The following is a 25,531-nucleotide window of genomic DNA, read 5'->3' as shown; positions in this document are numbered from 1 at the left end:
GAGGGCCACGTGGCTTCTGCCGAGGCCAATCTTCCCCGAGGAGCTACGCCGAGGGTCCCCGTCGGCGTACCGTACGCCGAGGGCTAGGCTCATACGTAGAGATTCCTGTAGTGCGTGTTAGTGCAAATTTTCTACGGTTATAATGATGTGCATACGATTTGGATGCAGGGCTGAGGATTGCCAGATGCACGGATACACAAAATGCTAGGATGCATAAGATACGTCGCTCATCTTCACTTATTTTGGCTATGCGTCTCATCTTCACTTATTTTGGCTATGCGTCCTCATGCGTAGACCTACTCACTCAATCAGGTAAAGCTGGGTAGAAAGATGACCATTGCCTTTGATTTTCTTATTAGTGCTGTCATATGGCCGGGTTGGTGTTGAGTTCTTATTCCAACCATGGACACAAGTATGACCAAGGTGCCTTTGATTGATTTCCTCTTTGTTCCTCAGTCCTCACACAACCATGTTTTTACTTTATCAATGGCTAATGCAACGTACAAGATTAGTAGCTAGATTAATTCCAGATAATGAGTGAGTTTGCTTACATATATTCAGTGGCGTTCAAGAGAAACATAAGTGCAACACACAAGTAGCATCAAGTATACGTCCATATGGCAAGATGAAATTGCAACAAAACTTGACAAAGCTAGCATCAGCAGCTATACATCCATCAGCCAGTAATAAGCTGAAATTGCAATAAAATGTACATTCTTCTTGTCGACTTAAATATGCACAAACCAAATAGTCAAGGGAGTTTGCACATATTTTTAGTGGCCACATAATATGTTTACAAAACTAGCTAGAGCAAAGAGAAGACGAAAGAAGAAAGCTGCGAGCAGTATTGATACTACACTTGTTGTTCAGGAAACACACAGCTATCAACTGAAAGAGCATTGATTGTTCACTACATATCTCACTGGTTTCTTACCATCTACAACAACAACAAAATAAGAAGGCTCAACTGAAAGAGTGTTGATTGCTCATAACATATCTCAACACAACCACTAACCCAGATGTGAATTTTTGAAACACAAACAACCCGTCTGGAGCCTGATGGTCATCTCACAACGGAAGCGGGATGGCCACCACCACAACCGCATGCCGTCAGTGCCCGGACTACTCGTACTAAAGTGGAATGAGGTGAAGTGGCCACCACCTGGGGACAAGGAAGATGCACCTGCAAGGGAATACAGTGGTTGCATCCAGTAAGCACTCAAACCTCCAAAGTTTCCATCTGTATATATAAAAACATGTTAATCTAGAGTTTGACCTGTGATGTATATATATTCCAATGGTTCAGGTTTAAAAGACTGATTTCACAACATTTACGACGAATCACAAACTGCCCACATAGAAACTACAGCTTGGCAAGTAACATAGAACAACTAAGTGTTAGATTTTTGCAGAAAAATGTAACAATCAACCATGTAGCAACATCATCTGTGTAGCGTAATTAAGCAGTATAGACTACATGACGATAAAGCATACTACCATCACTAGTATCTCTAACCGAACTCCTTACTTGTGATTTAAACTGCCTGTGAGAGCCTTCGTGCTTGAGTTAGTTGTATCCTCATATAGGTTGCCTCACCTAGTTTGCATTAGGCTCATCTTTATATTCCGCAAAGCCTAATATTGCAAAGAAAGAATTAAAATTTGTAGAAACCTATTCACCCCCCCTCTAGGTTTACCATCTCTATACTTTCACTCCAAACATAAAGGCCATTGCTATGAAAGAGCTGCAAGAGAGAAAGCAGTTGCAGGTGGATGATGTCCCAGAAGGCTTGGATTGCACAGATTCTACCAGAGGATGTTGAGATTCTCCCATTGCAACTCACTGATGGAGAAGTTTTCTCGGTTTTTGACCGAATTGACCGAATTAACTAAATGGTTAGCACTTTTGCTAACTGAAACCTAACCATAAAACCATAAAAACTGAAATTTGGTTTCGGTTAGGTTTTTTCTGGTTTGGTTTCGGTTTTGGTTTGGTTATGTGCAGTTCGACGTTTTTGTGAGCGTCTACGTATGTACTATGTTTCGCAAAAAAAAGGTTAAAAATGCGTTCAGCCTCAAATCATTAATTTGACGTAAAGTGATTAGGGTGTTCCAGGGGATGTAAATGCGGCCTAAATTTAGGGTTGGAATGTGTCTGCGAGGACGCGGGACGAGTCCGCACGCAATCTCTTCTTCTTCATACGTGGTTCGCCCGCCAGTGAAGCAGAAGCCACTTCCACTCCCGCCACCCCAAGATACCGTATGGACACCCTCGCCGACGAAGCCAGCAGAAATACCGCCCCAACCAGCCAAGATACCGCACCTACAACTAGTTCAAAGCGTGCCGCCTCCAAGGTGCCAAAGAAGATGTTGACGAAGAAGGAGAAGCTCGTCTAGGCCAAGAAGCGACAGGACCGGCGCGCCAACACAAGGATGAGGGAAGCCCAGCAAGCCATCGATGCCGTCACGAGGATGGCCGTGTTGGTGGCATTGGATATTCGCGCCAAAGCCAACACCAGTGTGAGGCTAGCGCCTGTCATGGCGAAGGCTATGCTCCTCATCAAGCAAGAGGGGATCACCGACCATGCTTCACAGGCCTCGTTGTTGAGCTCTGTAAGTTCCTAGCTGGCATAGCCGCCTTTGCAACGGCGATCATCAAATTTGTCGCCAGCAACGCCCTCCCCTGGTATGCAGGTTCACGCGCTGTCTCGTTTTGCCGGGCCGTACAGCGGAGCTCGTGCCCTAGATCTGGACTTGAACTGCACGTAGGCCCCGTGCGCAAGACTCAGGCGGTGCCGCTGGAGCACATGTCGGTGCCTTACAACTTGTATGCGAAATGATGCAAGCCACCCCCATGATGGACGCCACGGTACACTCCCTCGATCTCGCTCTCATGTCCTTTTTGTTGAAATATTGGCCCATTTTTAGTGGCCCAAATTAGATTTCAGTTTTTCCTATAAATCTCAAAGCCCACATAGTGGCAGCCTTGTGAGTTTGAGCCCAAGTTGGTGGCAGCTCACTAGGGAGTGGCAAGAGGTGGGAAGTTTAGTCCCACATGGAAAGTTGGGAGGAAGTTAGACCACCTTATAAGGTGGGTTGTTCCACCACTAGTAAGTGAGTGAGAATAGGAGTGTTACACGCGCGCTCCTCCTCCTCCTCGCTCGCTCGTCTCGTCTCGACTCGACTCGACTCGACACGACACGACACGTCACGTCACGACGCGCGCCGCGCTCGTGGTGAGTGGATTGAGCTTCGAGCCGAGACTTTAACCGACTCGAAACGTTCGTGCGACGTGGGCGTGGCCCACGTTCCTAGGGTTTCCAGAGCCTATATAATCTCCTGCCCGGCTACCGCAGAAATATATCTAATACACGAGTTAGGGTTTCCACCTCTCTCTGCTTGCGCCGCCATCGTAGCCTACTCCATCCCGCGAGCCGACGTGCATCGGCGAACGGGAGAGCAGGTCTCCGGAACCGCTCGTCCTTGCGATCCTGTACGGGAGAGGGCGGGTGGTTTTTGGGAAGCGCTTTGCGCGACTGCTCAAGCTCTTCATCACGGGTCGCCTTCCGTCCAAGTCGGGCGGTGCTGCCTACCGTCGTCTTCAACGTCATCTACTTCGACCCGTCGTCCCCGTCGTCAACAACGTTGTCATCAACAACGTTACTGCTGCGACATCGTCTGCTACACCTCCACCGCCACCTCCACCAGATCGGTACGTGCGACATATCTCGATCTGTTTAGCGATGGATGTTGTACCGTTTGCTCTGCTACTGTTCATGTTGATCACTGCATCTAGTATGTTCGAGTTTCACATGTTAGTAGTTACTTTCGTCATGCTTTATATTCTGGAATTAATCATGGAAATTGTGCCTAATTATCCAACAATCCAAAAACCTAATTGTAGGCAATTTCCTGAGTTAACAATGGCTGGTTTCTCCGATGCACTGAGGCCGGATAAGTTTACCGGTGTGCACTTTAAGAGATGGCAGTATAAGGCCATGCTCTGGCTTACTCATCTGAAAGTGTTCGATGTTACTGATAGTTTACCTGAAGGAACTATATCTGATCAAGATCAGAACAAGTTCAAGGAAAACAATACTCTCTTTGTCGGATGCGTTCTGAGCATTCTTGCTGATCGTCTGTGTGATGTGTACATGCACATAACAGATGGTAAAGAGCTCTGGGAGGCACTGAATGCTAAGTTCGGTGCAACCGATGCGGCGATGAAGCGTACATCATGGAGAACTTCCATGACATCAGGATGGTTAACAACCGTTCTGTAGTCGAACAAGCTCATGAGATACAGTGCATTGCGAAAGAGCTTGAGCTCCTTAAGTGTGCCTTACCTGACAAGTTTGTGGCTGGATGCATCATCGCTAAGTTGCCCCCTTCATGGAGGAACTTTGCCACAACTCTCAAACACAAGAGACAGGAGATATCAGTTGAAAATCTGATAGCATCTCTTGATGTTGAGGAGAAAGCTCGGGCTAAGGATAATACTGAGAAAGGAGAGGGTCAGTCTAGCGCCAACATGGTGCAGAAGAAACCCTACAGCAAGAACAAAGGGAATAACAAGCCCTCCTTCAATAAGCCTATGAAGACTATAACCTTCAAGAAGAAGAAGATGATAAACAAAGCAGATCTGAGCTGCTTTACATGTGGAGAGACTGGCCACTTTTCTAAGGACTGTCCAGAGAGGGCAGACCGCAAGAAAAAGGCGAGGCAAGTCAACACGGTGACCGCTAGCAATGCTGATGGGTACGGTAATCTCTTTACTGTTCTTTCGGTACTTCAATCTCCATGTTGGTGGATTGATACAGGTGCTAATGTTCATGTGTGTGCTGACATATCCATGTTCACTTCTTACCAGGTCGCCCGGGATTCTTCCGTCTTGATGGGGAATGGGTCACATGCTTCTGTTCGTGGTGTTGGCACGGTAGATCTGAAGTTCACTTCGGGGAAGATCGTGCAGCTGAGGAACGTGCAGCATGTCCCTACTATGAACAAGAATCTCGTTAGCGGCTCCCTTCTATGCAGAGATGGGTTTAAGGCTGTTTTAGAGTCGAATAAAGTAGTTGTTTCCAAGTTTGGACAATTTATTGGTAAAGGCTATGAGTGCGGAGGCTTGTTCCGCTTTTCGCTTCGATTTCAGTAATAAGTCTGTGAACCATATATGTGGCAATGTTAGTGATGATACCAGTGTTTGGCATTCTCGTTTATGTCACATTAATTTTGGTTTAATGTCTCGGCTATCCAGTTTAAGTTTAATTCCGAATTTCACCATTGCCAAAGGTTCTAAGTGCCATAGTTGTGTGCAATCAAAGCAACCTCGGAAGCCTCACAAGGCGGCCGAGGAGAGAAACCTGGCACCTCTAGAACTCATACATTCTGATCTATGCGAGATGAATGGTGTGTTGACAAAAGGTGGAAAGAGATATTTCATGACATTGATTGATGATGCGACTAGATTTTGCTATGTTTATTTGTTGCGAACTAAAGATGAAGCTTTAGACTACTTTAAAATTTATAAGGCTGAAGTTGAAAATCAACTAGAGAGAAAGATCAAGCGTCTTAGGTCGGATCGTGGTGGCGAATATTTTCCTAAAATCTTTGATGAATTCTGTGAGGAACATGGCATTATTCATGAGAGGACGCCTCCCTATTCGCCCCAATCAAACGGGGTTGCCGAGAGGAAAAACCGCACGCTGACTGACTTGGTGAATTCCATGTTAGCCACTGCTGGTTTATCAAAGGCATGGTGGGGGGAGGCTTTATTGACTTCATGTCATGTCCTGAATAGAGTTCCTAACAAGAATAAAGATAAAACCCCTTACGAGGAGTGGTCTGGGAGAAAACCATCACTTTCGTATTTGCGCACATGGGGATGTTTGGCGAAAGTCAATATTCCAATTACTAAGAAGCGCAAACTCGGACCAAAGACAGTGGATTGTATCTTTCTAGGTTATGCTCCGCGGAGTGTAGGCTATAGATTTTTAGTAGTTCAATCTGAAGTACCTGATATGCATGTTGATACTATTATGGAATCTCGTGATGCAACATTCTTTGAGAATATGTTTCCTATGAAAGATATGCATAGCATTGCTAGAATTTCTACTGAGATAGTTCCTGAATCTAGTACATCTAATGAGTATTTTGAACAATCACATGAGATTGTCATTGAGAAGGATGACAATGAAGCTCCTAAACGGAGCAAGAGACGGAGGATTGAAAAATCCTTTGGTGATGATTTCATTGTGTACCTTGTGGATGATACTCCCACGTCCATTGCAGAGGCATATGCATCTCCAGATGCAGATGACTGGAAAGAAGCTGTCCAAAATGAGATGGACTCGATTCATTCTAATGGAACTTGGGAGTTGTCAGAACGACCCCACGGATGCAAGCCTGTAGGCTGCAAATGGGTGTTCAAGAAGAAGCTAAGACCTGATGGTACTATTGAAAAGTACAAGGCGCGGCTTGTAGCGAAAGGCTACACACAGAGAGAAGGCGAAGATTACTTCGACACCTATTCACCTGTCGCTAGACTTACCACCATTCGAGTACTACTATCCATGGCTGCCTCCTATGGTCTTATCGTTCATCAAATGGACGTAAAGACAGCTTTCCTTAATGGAGAGTTGGAAGAGGAAATCTATATGGATCAGCCTGATGGGTTTGTAGTAAAAGGTGCAGAGAGAAAGGTGTGCAAGTTGCTGAAATCTTTATATGGCCTGAAACAAGCACCTAAGCAATGGCATGAGAAGTTTGACAGAACTTTGACTTCTGTAGGCTTTGTTGTCAATGAGGCTGACAAGTGCGTTTACTATCGCCATGGTGGGGGCGAAGGTGTTATACTATGTTTGTATGTGGATGATATTCTGATCTTTGGTACAAACATGAAAGTAATACACGAGGTCAAGTCTTTCTTGTCAAAGAGCTTTGATATGAAAGATCTGGGAGAAGCTGATGTGATTCTGAACATCAAGCTGATTAAGAACGAGAGTGGGATTACTCTAACGCAATCCCATTATGTTGAGAAGATCTTGAGCCGGTTCGGCTATATTGATAGCAAGCCTTCTTCAACACCTTATGATCCCAGTGTGACACTACGCAAGAACCGGAGGATTGCCATAGATCAATTGAGATATTCTCAGATCGTTGGCTCACTCATGTACTTAGCGAGCGCGACTAGACCCGACATCTCTTTTGCTGTTAGCAAGTTGAGTAGGTTCATGTCAAACCCGGGTACTTATCATTGGCATGCACTTGATAGGGTCATGCGCTACCTATGTGGTACAATGAGTTATGGGATTCACTATTCAGGGCACCCAGCTGTGCTTGAAGGATATAGTGATTCGAATTGGATCTCAGATGTAGCTGATCTGTACGCCACAAGTGGGTATGTATTTACCTTTGGAGGTGGCGCAGTGTCATGGAGATCTTGTAAGCAAACCATATTGACGAGGTCAACTATGGAAGCAGAACTTACTGCTTTAGACACAACCACTGTTGAATCAGAATGGTTGCGTGAGCTCTTGATGGACTTGCCTGTGGTTGAAAAACCTGTTCCGGCAATCCTTTTGAATTGTGACAATCAAACTGTAATTGTCAAAGTGAACAATTCTAAGGATAACGCGAAGTCATCAAGACACGTCAAGAGACGTTTGAAGTCTGTCAGGAAATTGCGAAACTCCGGAGTAATAACTGTTACATATATTCAAACAGACAAAAACCTGGCAGATCCCTTTACAAAGGGACTATCACGTAATGTGATAGAAAGTGCATCGAGGGAGATGGGTTTGAGACCCGTTGATGTTACGCCATAGTGGTAACCCAACCTTTGTGATCGGAGATCCCGTGAATTAGGACACAGGAAGAACAAACTAGTGGTTTAATTGAGGAGAGTATTATGTAACCCTCTCTATGTGAAGATGCACAACTCTCGATTCTTTGTAAGGCAGGTTGGCAACAAGCCTTAATGTGTTTATGTTGGCTATTTTAGCAAAGATGCTGTCCTACAGAGCATTCTTGAAATAACACACCTATATGAGTCCGATTGTTAAACGTCGCAATCTATGAGATTTGGGTGATCTCTAGTAAACTCATGAAGAGACCATGAAGTATGACGCATATGCTTCACCCGCGGGGTAGGCTACTGGCAGCCATGTACTGGTCATGACTTTGAGTGAAACCCTGTTCACGCAAAACTTGCAATTCAAGGCTTAGTCCATTGTTCAAGTGTGAGTGGATGTAGCTTAAGGTTCTAGGCGGAAGTTCAACTTAACGAGTCTCACTGAAACACTGGTATATAAACAAGCAGCGAGTATTGGTAAATCTCTAAATGGGGATTTGAGATCTGGTGGGGGATTGTTGAAATATTGGGCCCATTTTTAGTGGCCCAAATTAGATTTCAGTTTTTCCTATAAATCTCAAAGCCCACATAGTGGCAGCCTTGTGAGTTTGAGCCCAAGTTGGTGGCAGCTCACTAGGGAGTGGCAAGAGGTGGGAAGTTTAGTCCCACATGGAAAGTTGGGAGGAAGTTAGACCACCTTATAAGGTGGGTTGTTCCACCACTAGTAAGTGAGTGAGAATAGGAGTGTTACACGCGCGCTCCTCCTCCTCCTCGCTCGCTCGTCTCGACACGTCACGTCACGTCACGACACGACACGACGCGCGCCGCGCTCGTGGTGAGTGGATTGAGCCTCGAGCCGAGACTTTCCTTACTTTTTGCAGCTCAGGAAAACGAACAGAGTCCTAGACGGACGCGTCGCAGTTAGTCGGTTCGGTCGCTCCCGGATCGTGGGCTATCTGTAACCGACTCGAAACGTTCGTGCGACGTGGGCGTGGCCCATGTTCCTAGGGTTTCCCGAGCCTATATAATCTCCTGCCCGGCTACCGCAGAAATATATCTAATACACGAGTTAGGGTTTCCACCTCTCTCTGCTTGCGCCGCCATCGTAGCCTACTCCATCCCGCGAGCCGACGTGCATCGGCGAACGGGAGAGCAGGTCTCCGGAACCGCTCGTCCTTGCGATCCTGTACGGGAGAGGGCGAATTAGGTTTTTGGGAAGCGCTTTGCGCGACTGCTCAAGCTCTTCATCACGGGTCGCCTTCCGTCCAAGTCGGGCGGTGCTGCCTACCGTCGTCTTCAACGTCATCTACTTCGACCCGTCGTCCCCGTCGTCAACAACGTTGTCATCAACAACGTTACTGCTGCGACATCGTCTGCTACACCTCCACCGCCACCTCCACCAGATCGGTACGTGCGACATATCTCGATCTGTTTAGCGATGGATGTTGTACCGTTTGCTCTGCTACTGTTCATGTTGATCACTGCATCTAGTATGTTCGAGTTTCACATGTTAGTAGTTACTTTCGTCATGCTTTATATTCTGGAATTAATCATGGAAATTGTGCCTAATTATCCAACACTTTTTACCATGCATCGTATTCATTCGTAGTCGTTTGTGCATGATCCAACGAACCAAAAAGCAACTTACCGGTTTGTGGCAAAGATGAAGCAGGAGAGCCGCTCATCCTTGATCGGATGTCCAAAACTGAAGCAATTGTGCCTATTTGAAATCAGGCAATGTCACTTTTGAGTTCAGTTTACTTTTCGTCACTTGCTTACTTGTTTGTCATCAGTCGAGGCTATTTAGCTCGGATCTGAGCATATAAACCTTATTGATTTTTTCTTTTAGGTTTAAACCCTAGTCGCCGTTGCTCTGGCTCACAAAATACTGGTTTTGTAAACCCTTAACTCGATTGCCTATAAATTGTATATTACATAAATTATACCATTGGATTCATTTATAAAAGAAGTTTCCATCAATATAATTTTTATGATAAATAAAATATATTTTGTTAGTTAATTGTATCGTTAAAGTTGGGCTCAAATTTTGAGGGGGGCTTGTGTAGTCCGTAATAACTGAGATAGTAGTAAAGAGGTTCCTCCGAAAGTACTCCCTCCGTCTCGGTTTAACAGGCACGCACGCAGTTTAAGACAAACTTTGACCATTGATTTGGTCAACAAAATATAAATTTTATGTCTACAAAATCTATATCATTAGATTCGTATGCAAAAATCCTTTCCAATGATATAATTTTTGTGACATATATTTCATATTTTATTGATCAAAATGATGGTCAAAGCAATTTCTTAAACTACGTGCGCGCCTGTTAATCTGAGACGGAGGGAGTAGTTAACTTCAGCTGTCATAACTGAATGTCTGAAGATTTTGCTAGTATTACCTCTTTGAATTTGCAGTTTAGCTTATCCCCCACGCCATCCATAAAGGATGGAACTAACCTAATCGGGCCCCAAGTGGCGGCCGACATCTCTACTAGTAAGGCGACGCGACGGTGGGCCTGCGGTTGTCGTTACTGGGTTTAGGCAAAGGCCGGGGTGCTGCCGGCGGTTCCTGCACAATTTCGGCAGTGGCGGCGCGCGCCGGAGATCGCACCGCGGCGGCTGGTTATAGCACCGCTCACAGTGCCAAGGATTCCCATCTTTGATGCAAGTTGCTCCCGTCAGTACTTTCTCCGTTCAAAAGACATGATCAGCTTCTATCTCTTGTCAATTTCAACCAGCAATCTCCCGGTTCGAACTTCGAAACCGAGCCCGATCCAGTCTAGGATCTCCGTGCCTATATCTTTGCACCCAGCAACGCGCTCCAGCACAATCGTACTGTTTATTTGTGTTCATTGTACGCTACAATGTACATGAAGACCACAAACAAGACGGGATTTATGCCAAATCATAAGAGGTTATGCAGGCCAACCCGCCTCCCTGAGATTCCAGGTGACCTTATATCAGAGATCCTCGTTCGCCTCCCGGTGAGATCGCTCCTGCGGTTCAAGTCGGTGTGCAGGACCTGGCACGCCACCATCTCCGGCCGATCCTTCATCAGCACGCACCTCCAGCGCTCATTCTCCGACCACCAGCGCCACCCGTCCTTCCTGATCAGCCCGGATTTACAGGCAAAAAAAGAGCCAAACAAAATCAGACTATACCGATGGCAGAAGGGTCAAGACAGCGCGAGGCTCGTGTACACGCTGGACCTCCAACGAGACTCCGCTCCAGTTGAAGTCTACATGCTTGGCCATTGCAACGGACTCGTGCTAGTTCCCACGGACACCAAGATGCACGTCCTCAACCCCTCCACCAGGGAGCTTCTCACGCTGCCCGAGAGCACCCGCGGCATGCTCTCGCCATCCTCCATATTCCGCTCGATCGTCGGCCTTGGTCTCGATCCGTCTACAAACAACTACAAGGTTGTCCGGTTCTTTTCCTATCCATCGGATCTGTCCCGCATTGGAATGGAGATTTGTACGATCAATGAAACCGGCAGAGCTTGGAGGAGCAACGTTGCAGATCCACCGTACCCTATTTCCGATTACCAAACCGCTACATTCTTCCAAGGCTCTCTTTTTTGGACCCTCGACGAGCTTATTCTCATGCCACCCCCGGAGTGCCGATTGCTTCGCTTCTGCTTAAAAGACGAAGTATTTAGCTTTGTTATGCACCCTCCATGCCCTGGTCTTGACGACGGCGATGAATTCACCTTAAATGTGCTAGACGGTGAATTGTGCCTAGCTCAGTTTGACTCTTCGCAGCGGATGGTGATGTGGATGACAAATGACGCCGTGAACCCACAGTGGGATCGCCGATACGTCCTTCATATTGAGCCCTCCCTCACCATAGCAATTTCACACCATGGGTTGCTTTTGGTGGATCGGCATCGTGTCTTCCAGTATGATTTCCAAAGTCAGAAAACAGAGGATGTGGCTCGCTTGGATGGCCTAAAGTATGATGGACCTGGGTCAAGCACCATAAAGTATGTGCGTCGATGCACTTGCTTTGTCGATGTAGTTCCTTGCATCGAGAGTCTCATTGCCATAGACAGTGCAGTGTGATAGGCCTGAGTTGTTTTTTTTCTCTCTCTCAAAACGATAGGCGTGGTTTGTGGATCTTTGATCGTGTAATAGTTTAAAAACATTATGTATTGTGGTTTGAATATTTATTCATTCAACCTTCGGTGGTTGTATGTTTGTTTCGGGCTTTAATTAAGTAGCAAATGACGGATTCAATGAAATGTTGGCCAATCCAAAGTCATGCAGACTTTGTAACCAGATCACTTGATGGGCATAGTTCTGTTTACCTACGCTCCAATTTTATAAAATCTGTCGATCGTGACTACTTTTGATTGTCATCTTGGGAAGAAGTAACGGAGGAAAAAGTGTTTCAGCAGCTGCTTGAGTTTCCATGAAAATGGTGGCTGCTGTTTCCACATCCCAAATGCCTCGCCATTTTCATCTAGACTCAAAGCGGCTAATTCAGCACATCAAGCGTCAAGGTCTACTGCCATCGTCCGGCTGGAGTAACGCAGCTTCGGACCGACCGATCACGTCTTCTTCGTCCATGGCCGGCAGAGACGTTTCTGCGCGTGGGTACCTGCTGTCTCGGGGGTTTTCAGTTAAAGGTCAGGAAAAAGTTTGGGTTAGTTTCCGACTTTCCGTAGTGGTTGGGTTCTTTCCAGGATCTAGTAGGACTCGGTTTGCTGGATCTTAATCCGTGCATCTATATAAGCACGTATTGGGCAAAGTTTTTTCAAATCCCACCTGGACCTTTGGTAGAACCGCTAAAGCTAGCTAGGCGGCGGCGGCGAGAAATAAACAAGCGCGTGTGGCGTCCGGCGAGGAAAAGGGAGATGGAGGGGGAGGGGGATGTCTGGGATGCTCATGGCCATGGCGCAGCAGTCTGGGTTTCGTTCTTTCCGCAACGACAGGAGGAATCCCAGCGGCGTAGGTGAAGAATCTTCCAAGGTGGGCAGCGGCAAATCAGCCGAGAAGACGGCCGAGGAGGCGGAGATGGCTGACGAGGCGGAGACATTTGCTGCCCATCGTAGACTTTGGGAATATAAACGGGGGGAAACCTGTGGTTCCTTCACAGACACAAGTGAGTAAGTTTTTTTCCTTGATCAAACTTGAGGAAGAGATCAGTCTACTTAATTTGCTTCTTATCTCTGGTGCTAGTTCATGCATGTTAATTCACACCAAGCGAATCAAGTTTTATTTCACAATCAGGACGTTCAGCGTACTTTCAGTCACATACAGAGTAGCTAAGAAATACACTTCGTTTTCTAATCTCTTACTAGTTCTCAACTTCCAATCCATACGTGCGGAATTAACTTATCTACAACCTCAACACCAGCAGAGCTAGCTCATTATAATCTGATAAACACTCAATACATAAACATCTATATATTATCTTGAACCCCCCCCCCCCCCCCCCCCCTCCACAAGTACGTTAACCATAATCCATGTTCTCACATGTTCTTGTACAACGTAAACGCCTAGAATGACATGAAATCCCCTTAATTTCCTGCTTATCTAGTTCTGCTTCATGGATGCTAATTTCAAACATACGCTCGCTCTTCTTCGGTGCAGCGCGTCTCAGCTCTATGCAGTTTACACACTACACGCCTGGATGCGTGCGACACAGCAGTTTCTCTTCCACCCCGGAAACCTTGCAGATCCTCTCCATCAAACTCACAAGACTTGATGGCGGGCTTGAGTTTCCATTGTCTGTGTATGGCGTGGTTGCCATACGAGACATGGTGGATCGCAACCGAAACATTCTCTTCTCTCGGGATATCAGCGAGGCCCAGGAACTTAAACAGAGTGTATGTACTGCTACTTCTTGGTTTTCGTTTTGTATTTCTCGATTGCATGCTGCTGATTGATGATTTGCTTGCAGGATCCCTTTCTGCACTTGATTGGTCCGTCCCGCGCAATCCTGTTTACGCATCACGTTGGCATCGAAATCCAACTAAGAGTAGCAGGCACGGCAGGATCTCAAGATAGGGCGTTAATCAGTTATGCGCGCCGTTACAGCGGAGGATACGGTCCCAGCGTTACAAGCCTTTGCTTCAACAACATCTTGTGCACGCTAGAGTTGCGCTCGCAGCCAGTAAAACGAACGGTCCAGGCCACTATCTTGGGTGTCCAAGTTACCATGGACGATGGGTCATGGCCTTTAAAATATGGCGGCCTAGTTGCTTGCTCCCCACTATCAGGGGAAATTGTGGTCACTGATGGTGTAATCACTCGTAACATTGATCCTCCATCCAGCCAGATTGTGCTGCTTGATTCAATGGATAAATCAATACTGAAAGGCGATGATGGTTATGTACATATGTGGAGGCAAGTTGTTTCCGTAGAACTTCGAGGAGGGCTGGACCTTGTCATACAAGCCTACTCCAAATCTGGTGATATCGCTGCAGAAACTTGCGTCCGTTTCATGACACAAGTTTGCAACATAAGTCAGAAGAAATGCACCCTTGGTGATGCTGAGGTAACTTTTACTGTTGCCTGGTCCCGTGTTCCTGACGATTACGTTTGATCGATACGCTAGGCGGTGTGTTTGAAGCTTCCAGCTAGGAGAGTTCATTGTGATGTAATGGAGTTTAGTTGTATTTCTGAATCTTTAGCTATTTAATATGTCCAGCTGTATTGACGACTAGAACTTTTGCCGTCCATTGTGATATGCATGGACAGCTAGCTTGTTTGCATGTTTTCAGACCGGTAGTCTAAGTTATCTTGTGTGAGATTTGGTGGTTTTGTCATGACAACTTGTAGGTGTCAGCCAGATAGTCATTCTGTCAGTACTCCAAAGAATGAACATACATTTCACACGCCAGCCTAGTCAACATTCTTAGGTCAGTTTTCTAGACTAAAATGGACAAAACTGCGTGCATTACTCTCTTCTCGAATTTAGAAATAGAAAAAAAATACATAACTGCCGATAGGTGCAGTCAAAGCTTACTGAGTTAAAATAAAACGTTGGCATTTTTTTATATAGAAGAAAACTCCGTGTGTGCCCTCAAGAATCGAACCAGGTGGATGGCGTTCGCTCCCGCACATCTAACCAGCATAGCGACGCTCTGTTCTCTTCTTGAGTTTGAAAATACAGTACAAAAATTGCAGGTGGATTTTAGTCGAGTGTAACAGACTCTTCCTGCAGAATTCTTTCACAGTAAAGGTGAATGGCAAAAAAAAAAGATTCAAAATTAATTATGTAAACTCTTAATTCAGCCTCTCAAATGCAATCTTGTTAATAACATCTTTCTGGACATATGAACCAAAACGTCTACCACGGCATTATCACGATTAGCAAGACTGAAAATATGAATGGGTATTTTCTGCAAGTTCATCAAACTTGTTTCTCTCCGCCTATATCTTCACGATTGTGGAGTAAAAACCACGATACTAAGAGGAGAATGGTTGTCCAAGGTAAGTACATTTGTCTCCCAGTATATAACAACATTCCTTGTGAGATATAGATTGATTCTCAATACAAGAGCATCGGTTTCTGCAACATATAAAAGCTACCAAAGTCTGGTCCCTTCCTGGTGTGAGATATCGCATTATTCGAGGAACCATAGATACTATCACAGTAAAGAACCACTAACAAGGGCGGTCTAGTGTGTTGTAGATTTACCATTTTATGATGCCATGTGAGTCGCTAGAAACATGTGAAGTATATGGCTAACCCAATAAGAAAAGTTTTGTAAGGGGACTGCAGCAGAGGCTACCATGTTCCTACCGATTGCCTTTGAGAGATGCGCCGGGAGGTGTGTTTGAAACTTGCAGCAAGGAGATTTCATTTGTGATATAATGGAGTTTGGTTAGCTATTTCATTTTTCCAAATGTATGGATGAACTAGAACTTATGCCATCCATGTATTTGTGTATTGATCGTTATCTATGCGTGTCCGACTTAGAAGTCATGATATGCATGTTATTGTTAATAGCAAAGTCTGGCATGGCGGGTCGGTGACTTGTAGGACCCTCAGAGCACATCGTGACAGGCATAATAGGAACTACCGAGCTGGTAGCACCCGTGAAATCAGGCCCGTGAAATCAGAAAATTTCTTACAACAAACAGGGAAAAAGAAGGCGGCGAACCGCTTCCCGCATGGGGAAGCACAGGAGACGCTTCAATAACTCCATGCACGCTTACCTCTCACCACTATCAGTAGTCCACTCTCCCTCCCTATCAATCAAACTGGCGGACTTGCCTGATTACTTACAACCACAGACAGTAAAGAACAAGATCCGTCCACGGAGCATAATCATCTAGCTAGAGCGTCCTGCTTGTCACTCGCCACACCAAAGTCCTCTACTCTCATCCATGGTGCTCACTCGCACCTGTTGCTCTCCCCTCCTCGCCAAATTGTGGATGCATCGAAATTAAATATTGGTTGCATCGAAACTGTATGTGGACCAAACTAACCTCACCATATAAATAAAGCTGAAGGATTTGCAGGATTACTTACATCCATGGACATCAAAGAAAAATATCAGGGCATTGTGGGGTTCCCAAGATCGGGGCTAGACAAATCGAGACCTTCGTCTAACATAAGCCTTACCTAGAGCTCGATAACCTACAATGAGATAATCGGTAATACAACAGTAAATCTACTACAAAAAGAAGTAATATAATCTCGTAACAGAGCAAAGAATCAAAGTATTACAAGAAGAGGTAACTGACCTGACATTACATCAATAAACGAAAGTGAAGTTATGCTATTAGACATAGCAACTTTAACAAAAGGCCTAAGAGGCGAGGAGCATAACGACGCCTTCCTAGCCCATAGATTCCAGGATGCCACCTGGGAATCACAATCTACTCGTCGATGTCAACCTAGAAATCACCATTTGTCGGATAGACTTTGTCCGCAACATAAATATAACAAGCTGAGTACGTGGAATCAATAAAGACTTAATATAACATGTTAGCAAAGTGGGTATGTGAGGCTTTATGTAGATCTTCTTTCTCATCTACTCAGATCATTTAAAAGGGGATAAGAGAGCGATATTTACCCACCGAATCTTCACCATCATCTAAGCCTATCAACTAGGATCACCTCCTCTATCAACCTAGAGGAAACATCAAGTTCACACATTGATTTTAAGTTTTATGATTAGATTAAAGTTCTCTATGATCAACAGGTCCATTCCCAAGTCATCCTTAACCGTGGACACAACTTTTTCAAAAGGATTTACCCTCTAGTGGTGTAGAACTCTATCCAGGTTGGCTATGCGGTGACGCCCTCCGCCAGCTTCATCTAGGACAGCTTAGCCCCTTTGAAAGCCAAATTCTTCGCCTCTAGCTCCTCACTACTAAGAAAACCCTTATAGATAGAAATGGATTCTGTGGCGCATTTAGAAAGACGCGCTCCATAAAAATATTTCTGTGACGTATAAAAAAAAATCCTCCACAGAATTGTTGGAATTCTGTGGCGCATAAAAAAATGCGCCATAGAATTGAGGCTTTTTGTGCCGCAACCTTTTGAATTTTTTGAGAATTCTGTGGCTCATATCGTGTGGATGCGCCACAAAAATGTGATAATTCTATGACGCACATAAACAAAATTTAGTGGGCGTGACTTCGTGGTGCATGGGATATGCACCACAAAAAGTAAAAAATGTGCGTCACGTAAATGCAGTTTCCTACTAGTGCCTAGTGCAATCGAGAATCCAGTCTCGGGCTTCCCTGTTGAAGAAGCATGTCCACTCAAGAGGAACCGGTGTACCCGATCTGCAATGCCGGCGCGAGACTGCCTCGCATGTGATTGTCGGGTGCCTTTTTGCCCAACACTTCGACATGCTGTTGGATGGACCATGCCGCCCGACGCCGATGTGTGGTTCCTGCACTCCCATGATGGCCCCACCGCTATGGGGCCCGACGTTTCGTCGACCTTCACCATCATGTGTTGTTGGAATGTGTGGAAGCACCATAATGGGGTTGCGCTTAGAGGTGATCGGCCCAACCTCTCTCACCTCCTCTCCATTTGTTGATAGCATGTTGTTCTATGGAAGCTTCGAGTGCCTTCTTTGTGTAGGCCAAAAAAAGGATGCCTGGGACTCTTGCCTAGGTTGAAGCCGATAGTGCTGATTATCCCTCTCCCCATCGCCATGTCTTTCTGATCTCTTTCTAACCCGGCCTCCCTGAGATTCTAGGTGTCATTATACGAGAGATCCTGGTTCGCCTCCCAGTGAGATTGCTCGTGTGGTTCAAGTCGATGTGCATAGCATGTCACATTACCATCTCCCTGTCGATCCTTCATCGTAACGCACCTCCGACCTTCATTGTACGACCACCAGCGCCACCTCCAGCACTCGATGCTTCTTTTACACTGTTGCAACAACAAAAAATTGGTGACCAAATTAAATTGCTAGCGCCTCTCCTATTACTGTGACCCAAAGAATGATTATGGTAATGTAGTTCACATGCCCAAGCAGCACTTGTTCAACGATTTGGAATATGTTAAAATCCAAATGCATTTCCATGAATTCTTGTAACAGATGGCCGCAACAACATGCGCCTACATGATCTAGTTAAATGTTATAATAACTATTTGGTAATCATATTGCCAATTCCATTTACAATGTTTTAGTCTCACCACGAAATAAATGGATTAGAAAATGGTTGTGTGGCGACGTTTAATTGGCTTAGACTTATTACATATTTTCATGTATTGTTTAAATTATTATTGACTATTGATGGATCTAATTTTGTGCTCATCAAATTTTACATACGAACATATTATAGGGATATAATATACAAAATTGTTATAAATGTATTTCTTTTATTGATCGAGACATGACTAGTGTGTTCCAAGGAGCTGCAGGTTGGCTCCATGCAGATCCGCAGTACGCCAGTACCTACGGTATAAATCGAAATTCTTGGCCTCCTAGGCCATCTCCTCGTCTGCCTTCTTCCTGGCCAATGGTGTGGCTGATGATTTGGCTCTTTCATGATCGAGATCATCTTGGACACAGAGGGCACATTACTGTGTTAAATCGGCGGTGCTGGGATCTGCAGGTTGAGTAACATTGCCTGACTCAAAGACCATGGTCGTGTTGGTGCCCTCATTGGCATACGTTGACCCTGCCTCCATGCATCTCCATCTGCAGGTTGGAGTAACAGCACACGTACAGGTCTTTGATGAGCTGCAAGGCCTCCGGACCGACCACCTCTTCTTCGTCCATGGTCGCCGTCGGCAGATATGTTTCTGCGCGTGGGTACCTGCTGGCTCGGGTTTTTTCAGTTAAAGGTTGGGAAAAAGTTTGGGTCAGTTTCCGTAGTGGTTGGGTTCTCGATCTATATGCGCACGTTTCGGGCACAGTGTTGTCAAGTCCCACCTCGACCTTTGGTACCTAGAACCCCTTAAGCGGCGGCGGCGGCGGCAGCGAGATAAAAAACAAGCGTGTGGCGTCCGGCGGGGAAAAGGTCCATGGAGACGGAGGGGGAGGGGGGATCTAGGGTTCGTTATTTCTGCAACGACAGGAGAAATCTCATTGATAGAGGTGAAGAATCTGTGAATGTATCAGCCATACCACGAGCCAAGAAGACGGCCGAGGAGGCGGAGATGGCTGAAGAGGCGGAGACATTTGCTTCCCATCGTGAACTTTGGGAATATAAACGGGGGAAAACCTGTGGCTCCTTCACAGACATAAGTAAGCAACTAACAAACCCTCTCTCTTTTTTTCCCTGAAACCTATCAGTTTACTTAATTTTCTGCTAAATTATCTAGCGCTATTTATCGGGGGGAAAAAACTAGTGCTAGTTAGTTCATGCATGTTAACAGCAAGCGAATCAAGTTTTATTTCGCAACCAAGACTTTCAGCGTACTTTCAGTATAGCACATACTATAGAGTAGCTAGCTTAGAAACACACTTTGTTTTCTATTCTGTTAGTTCTAGAACACTCAATACATAAACATCTACGATCTTGAAAATCCCCCCCCCCCCCACGACTACGTTAACCATAATCCATTTTCTCACATGTTCTTCTTCTACAACCTAAACGCCTACAATGACCTGAAATTTACTTAATTTTCTGCTTATCTAGTGCTAGTTCATGCATGCTAATTTCAAACAAAAGCTCGATCGCTCTTCTTGGGTGCAGCGCGTCTCAGTTCCATGCAGTTTACACACTACACGCCTGGATTGCCACACGGCGGTTTCTGTTCCATCTTAGAAACCTTGCAGATCTTCTCGATCAAACTCACAAGGCTTGATGGTGGGCTCGAGTTTCCTTTGTCCGTGTATGGTGTGGTTGCCATACGAGACATGGTGGACCGCAACCCAAACATTCTCTTCTCTCGGGATATTAGAGAGGCCCAGGAACTTAAACAGAGTGTATGTATGCTAGCTCTACTTCTTGATTTTCGTTTTGTACTTTTTGATTGATTGCACGTTGTTGATTGATTGATAGTTTGCTTGCAGGATCCTTTTCTGCACTTGATTGGTCCGTCCCGCGCAATTTTGTTTGCGGACCACGTTGGCATCGAAATCCAATTAAGAGTAGCAGGCACGGTAGGATCTCAAGATAGGGCATTAATCAGTTATGCGCGCCGTTACAGAGGAGGATCCGGTCTCGGCGTTACTAGCCTCTGCTTCAAGAACATCTTGTGCACGCTAGAGTTGAGGTCGCAGCCAGTTAAGAAAACGGTCCAGGCCACTATCTTGGGTGTCCAGGTTACCACAGACGATGGGTCGTGGCCTTTAAAACACGGCGGCCTAGTTGCTTGCTCCCCACTATCAGGGAAAATTGTGGACATCAATAGTGCAATCATTCGTAACATTGATCCCCCATCCAGCCAGATTGTGCTGATTGATTCAAAAGGTAAAGCAATGCCGAAAGGCGATAGTGGCCATGTACATCTGTGGAGGCAAGTTGTTTCCGTAGAATTTGAAGGAGGGCTGGACCTTGTCATACAAGCCTACTCCAAATTTGGTGATATCGGTGCAGAAACTTGTGCGCATTTCACGCCACAAGTTTGCAACATAAGCCAACAAAAATGCACCCTTGGTGATGCTCAGGTAACTTTTACTGTTGCCTGGTCCCTTGTTCCTGAAGATTGCTTTTTGTGATATAATGGAGTTTGGTTGTATTTCTGAAGCTGTGAGCTATTTAAGTTGTCCAACTGTATCAACGACTAGAACTTATGCCATCCATGTATTTGCGTATTGACATCTATCTATTTGAGTCCGACTGTAAGTCATGCTGTGTGTGGAGCTTCTGTTTTGGTTAATCCACGTTATTGTTACTAGATATGATTTGCACTGTTTTTTTCTACCGTCCCAGACTTGGTGAGTTAAGAGATATGCATGGACAGCTAGCTTGTTTGCATCTTTTCACACCAGTAATTTAAGTTAGCTTGTGTGAGACATTGGTGGTTTTGTCTTGTCAACTTGTAGGTGTCAGCCAGCTAATTAATTTCTTGGGTCAGTACTTCAAAGAATGAACATGCATTTCACACAGTTTAGTCAACCTCCACTGGTCAGTTTTCTAGATTAAAATGGACAAAACTGCAGGCATTACTCATTTCTCGAATTCAGAAATACAAAAAGTGCCTTACCACGGATAGGTGCAGTCAAAGCTTAATGAGTTGAAAATACAAAAATTATAGGTAGATAAAGTCTTATAACGTGGTATATAATTTTCAATCAAGTATTATAGACTTCCTGCATAATTTTTTCACAATAAAGGTGAATTGCAAAAAAAAAAGAATCAAAATTAATTGCATAAACTCTTAACTCAGCCTCTGAAATCCAATCTTGCTAATAGCATCTTTCTGGAAATCGGAATCAAAACGTCTACCATGCCATCATCAGGATTAGAAATAATGGAAATATGAGGGAAAAAATTACCTTGTATTTGCTGGTTTTCTGCAAGTTCATGAAATGTTTTTCTCTCCGCCTTGTATTTTCATGGTGGTATAGTAAAAAAACAAGATACTGAGAGGAGAATGATTGTCCGAGGTAAGTACATTTGTCTCCCAAAATATAACCACATTCGTTGTCAGATATGGATTGATTCTCTCAATATAAGAGCATTGGTTTCTGCAACAAATAGAACCCAAAGTAAACAAACGATATTAGGATTCTAAAGCACAGATGCAAAGAGAAGTAACGGAGTTCACACTTCCCAGGCAACCAACTCGCCAACCAAAGTTCAGATTGAGTTTTCTTCATGGGTCGTGTTGAGCGTCCCGCGGGGGATCGGAACTTCCGATCCCCCCACCTCCAGCGATCGCCACATGTCCCACATACACCTTTTTCTCCTTTTCCACCATCGTCCCGCAAAAGATTCCCACGACGGAAAACGTAGCACATAATGGCAATGGAAGCCCACTGACGAACACACCTGGAACACCTACCACCCGTCGCCACCTGCCCCGGCGGTCGGCTCCGGTGAGAAACCTCGCCGTCGGCGTCGATCACGCTGGTAGCACTACCGCTGGCCTTTGGTAGCACCGATGATGGCACCGGCTGGTAGCAAGCGCCTCCGCCGCGAGTAGCAAGTGCCGCTGCCGCTTGCAGCAAACGACGCCACCGCCGTGTGTAGCAACCGCTGCTACCGTCTGTAGCATGTGTCGCCGCCGAGTGTAGCAACCGTCGTCGCAGCCTGTAGCAGATGCCGTCGCCTAATGTAGCAACCTCCGACATAGACTGTAGCATGTGCTGCCGCCTCATGTAACAACCGTCGATGCAAACTGTAGCAGAGGTCGCCACCAACGCAGGCTGTAGGAGAGGTCGCCGCCGCAGCTCAGTAGCAGCAGCTGTCGCCGCCTGGTGTAGCAACTGCACTCGTCGCCTGTAGCATTTTGTAACCGCTGACCCTGGCCCTCCTGTAGCATCACCGGCGGAGGTGGACAGCTACGTGATGTCTACGGGTGCTTCTATTCTTGTAGACAGTGTTGGGCCTCCAAGAGCAGAGGTTTGTAGAACAGCAGCAGTTTTCCCTTAAGTGGATCACCCAAGGTTTATCGAACTCAGGGAGGAAGAGGTCAAAGATATCCCTCTCATGCAACCCTGCAACCACAAAGCAAGAAGTCTCTTGTGTCCCCAACACACCTAATAGGTGCACTAGTTCGGCGAAGAGATAGTGAAATTCAGGTGGTATGAATGAATATGAGCAGTAGTAACAGCGCCAGAAAATAGCTTGCTGGCGTGTAGTTGATGGTGGTAATATGGTGAAAGTGCATGGAGCCCCCATGTGTGGTTTTGGTAATTAATGACAATCCCTATGGACTAATGTTTGCATTGAGTTATATTTGTAGGAGTTGTCCATAGGCAATGCTTGAACCATATGTTGGCTTCAAGGTTGCAATAAGAAGAAATTGATGAAGGATATCAAGTGGTGTCAAGATTGTCTTGAAGATGAAGATGAAGATGAAGTGAGCCCTCAAGTTATCTCAAGACATCAACATGATGAAGAATGAAGAAATGAAGTGCAAGTTCAAGATGAGCCAACTTGAAGAGATCATATGCTTGAAGCTTGTCATCCATATGGTGTTCATGGATTTGAGAAGATGCGCCGAAGAAGAAGCTCTCCCATGGTGGATTATGGGGGAGCAATCTACAAGACTTCGTCAAGCAAGCACAATCAAGAAAGGCGTTCCATCTTGTTGCGGTCAAGACCATCATCATCAAGCTCAAGTGGAATGCGCAAGGTTAAGGTTTGCTCTTGATAGGGTTTCTTTCTCACCGGTCTCATAGTGTAGTTGGAGACCGGTTTATAGTTTAGTTGCCGTACTATCAAGAGGGCTCTCGAGTGATGCCAAGGGGATGCCAATACCGATGATGGATTACTCCTTTGGCGATGGTGGTGATGAATTCCTGACAAGCTTCTCAATAAGCTCCTGAAGCTCATCAATCCTGTATATGAGGTTGCGAATCATCTCCGAATTGTGCTCGACGCGGTTAATAAGTCTGTCCGACGACGAGTCCCAACTCTTGGAGTTATTTCCCCAACCTTCAGTTTCGGGCTCCGTCTTTCCTGCATTGTTAGAACGATCTATATCCCAATTGCTAGGCAGTGCTGCCCTGGGAGTCCTTTCAATTTGATTATTGTAGATTAGATTGTGGAAAGGATGGTGAATGCCTGAAGAAGATGTCCTTGGAGCTAGGTAATGGCGGGGAAGTCCTCCTCCGGTCCTAATCCGTGCGCTCTTCTTGGCGTTGAGCGAGTTTGTCACCACTTCGATGCTTGCAATGGCGGTGCGTGAGTGCTCTTGCGGAACTTCTTTGACTTCCTCTTCATCCTCCTTTGCTTCTTCCTTGACGCTCTTGTCCTCTTCTTTCCACTCACGATCCTGACTATCTTCATCCGGAAGCTCCTTGCCCTTGTTCTTGGAGACCATGGTGCCTCTAAACTGAAAACAGATCCTGGCAGAAACAGCCCGAAACAAAACACATCGAGAAAACGATATACGGACCTCCAGGGGTCCGGGGGATTTTATAATAAAAATTTTCAGAACAAACGGAAAGTACCAGATCGAACCAGAGTCGGAAAGGGGCGACGAGGCGGCCAGACCATAGGTCGGCGCGGGCCCAGGTCAGGCCGTGCCGGCCTATGGTGGCACGCCCTCGTGCGTCCTTTCCACTCCGTTTCGAACTCGTAATTTTTCATATTTTCCAAAAACAACAGAAATAATGTTCGGAAAGTAAATCGCGAACTTTTCATTACCAGTACTGTTACCTATTCAAAGTCGAGTTTTGGCGGACTGTCAATTTGTCCTTTGATGAAAGCCTCCGGTGTTTCCACTCGAATAATATCAACATCAACATTATAAGAATCACCTGAGATATAATGCTCGAGTCTTTGTCCATTCACCACTTGCGTAGCATTGCCTTGGAGAGAGCTAATTTTAATTGCTCCTGAACGATACACCTCCTCAACAACATATGGTCCTTCCCATTTTGAGAGTAATTTCCCTGCAAAGAATCTGAGACGAGACCGATACAATAGGACTTTATCCCCAATATTAAATTCTCTTTTGATGATCCTTCTATCATGCCATTTTTTAACTTTTTCTTTAAAGAGTTTAGCATTTTCATAAGCTTCACTTCTCCATTCATCTAGAGAACTTAATTGTAGGTGGGTGCGCTTTTATGATGTTTGAAAATACAGTACGGAGTACAAAAATTGTAGGTGGATAAAGTCTTATAACGTGTTATATGATTTTTAGTCAAGTGTAACAGACTCTTCCTGCAGAATTCTTTCACAGTAAAGGTGAACGGCAAAAAAAAGATTCAAAATTAATTATATAAACTCTTAATTCAGCCTCTCAAACGCAATCTTGCTAATAAGATCTTTCTGGACATATGAACCAAAACTTCTACCACGGCATCATCACGATTAGCAAGACTGAAAATATGAATGGGTTAGAAAACACCTTGTATTTACTGGTTTTCTGCAAGTACATCAAACTTGTTTCTCTCCGCCTATATCTTCACGATTGTGGAGCAAAATTAGCCTGAAAAACGCCTTATATTAGGAGGGAGTAGCATTCTGGAAACATATATTTCATGTATTCTTCAAATTGTGAGAAGCAATGGCTTGTTAGGATAGACTTCGTTGTTTAAGCTCGTGCCAGACTCATTGAGCTACAATAATACGTCATCAACACTTGTGCCCTCATTATCAGTTACTTTTATATATTAACTGTTGA

At 45.2% G+C, this 25,531-nt stretch overlaps 3 protein-coding genes across 3 annotated transcripts; all 3 read left to right on the top strand.

The window, feature by feature from the left end:
- Window positions 1-10,716: 10,716 nt before the first annotated feature.
- Window positions 10,717-11,916, top strand: LOC127347097 (F-box only protein 8-like). Its single transcript, XM_051373324.2, has one exon. The coding sequence runs from the start codon at window positions 10,717-10,719 to the stop codon at window positions 11,914-11,916; it is 1,200 nt and encodes a 399-aa protein (XP_051229284.2).
- Window positions 11,917-12,870: 954 nt separating this feature from the next.
- Window positions 12,871-14,404, top strand: LOC127347096 (uncharacterized). The gene is made up of 3 exons (XM_051373323.1): window positions 12,871-12,958; window positions 13,450-13,685; window positions 13,760-14,404. The coding sequence occupies exons 1-3, from the start codon at window positions 12,871-12,873 to the stop codon at window positions 14,402-14,404; spliced, it is 969 nt and encodes a 322-aa protein (XP_051229283.1).
- Window positions 14,405-19,991: 5,587 nt separating this feature from the next.
- On the top strand, window positions 19,992-20,945 carry LOC127347095 (uncharacterized). The gene is made up of 2 exons (XM_051373322.2): window positions 19,992-20,210; window positions 20,298-20,945. Exons 1-2 carry the CDS (start codon window positions 19,992-19,994, stop codon window positions 20,943-20,945), a joined length of 867 nt encoding a protein of 288 aa, XP_051229282.2.
- Window positions 20,946-25,531: the final 4,586 nt, after the last annotated feature.

This window comes from Lolium perenne, chromosome 4, assembly GCF_019359855.2.
Source record: "Lolium perenne isolate Kyuss_39 chromosome 4, Kyuss_2.0, whole genome shotgun sequence".
Taxonomy (NCBI): domain Eukaryota; kingdom Viridiplantae; phylum Streptophyta; class Magnoliopsida; order Poales; family Poaceae; genus Lolium; species Lolium perenne.
The sequence above is the reverse complement of the archived record's forward strand: the minus strand, read 5'-3'. Positions and strand labels throughout refer to the sequence as shown.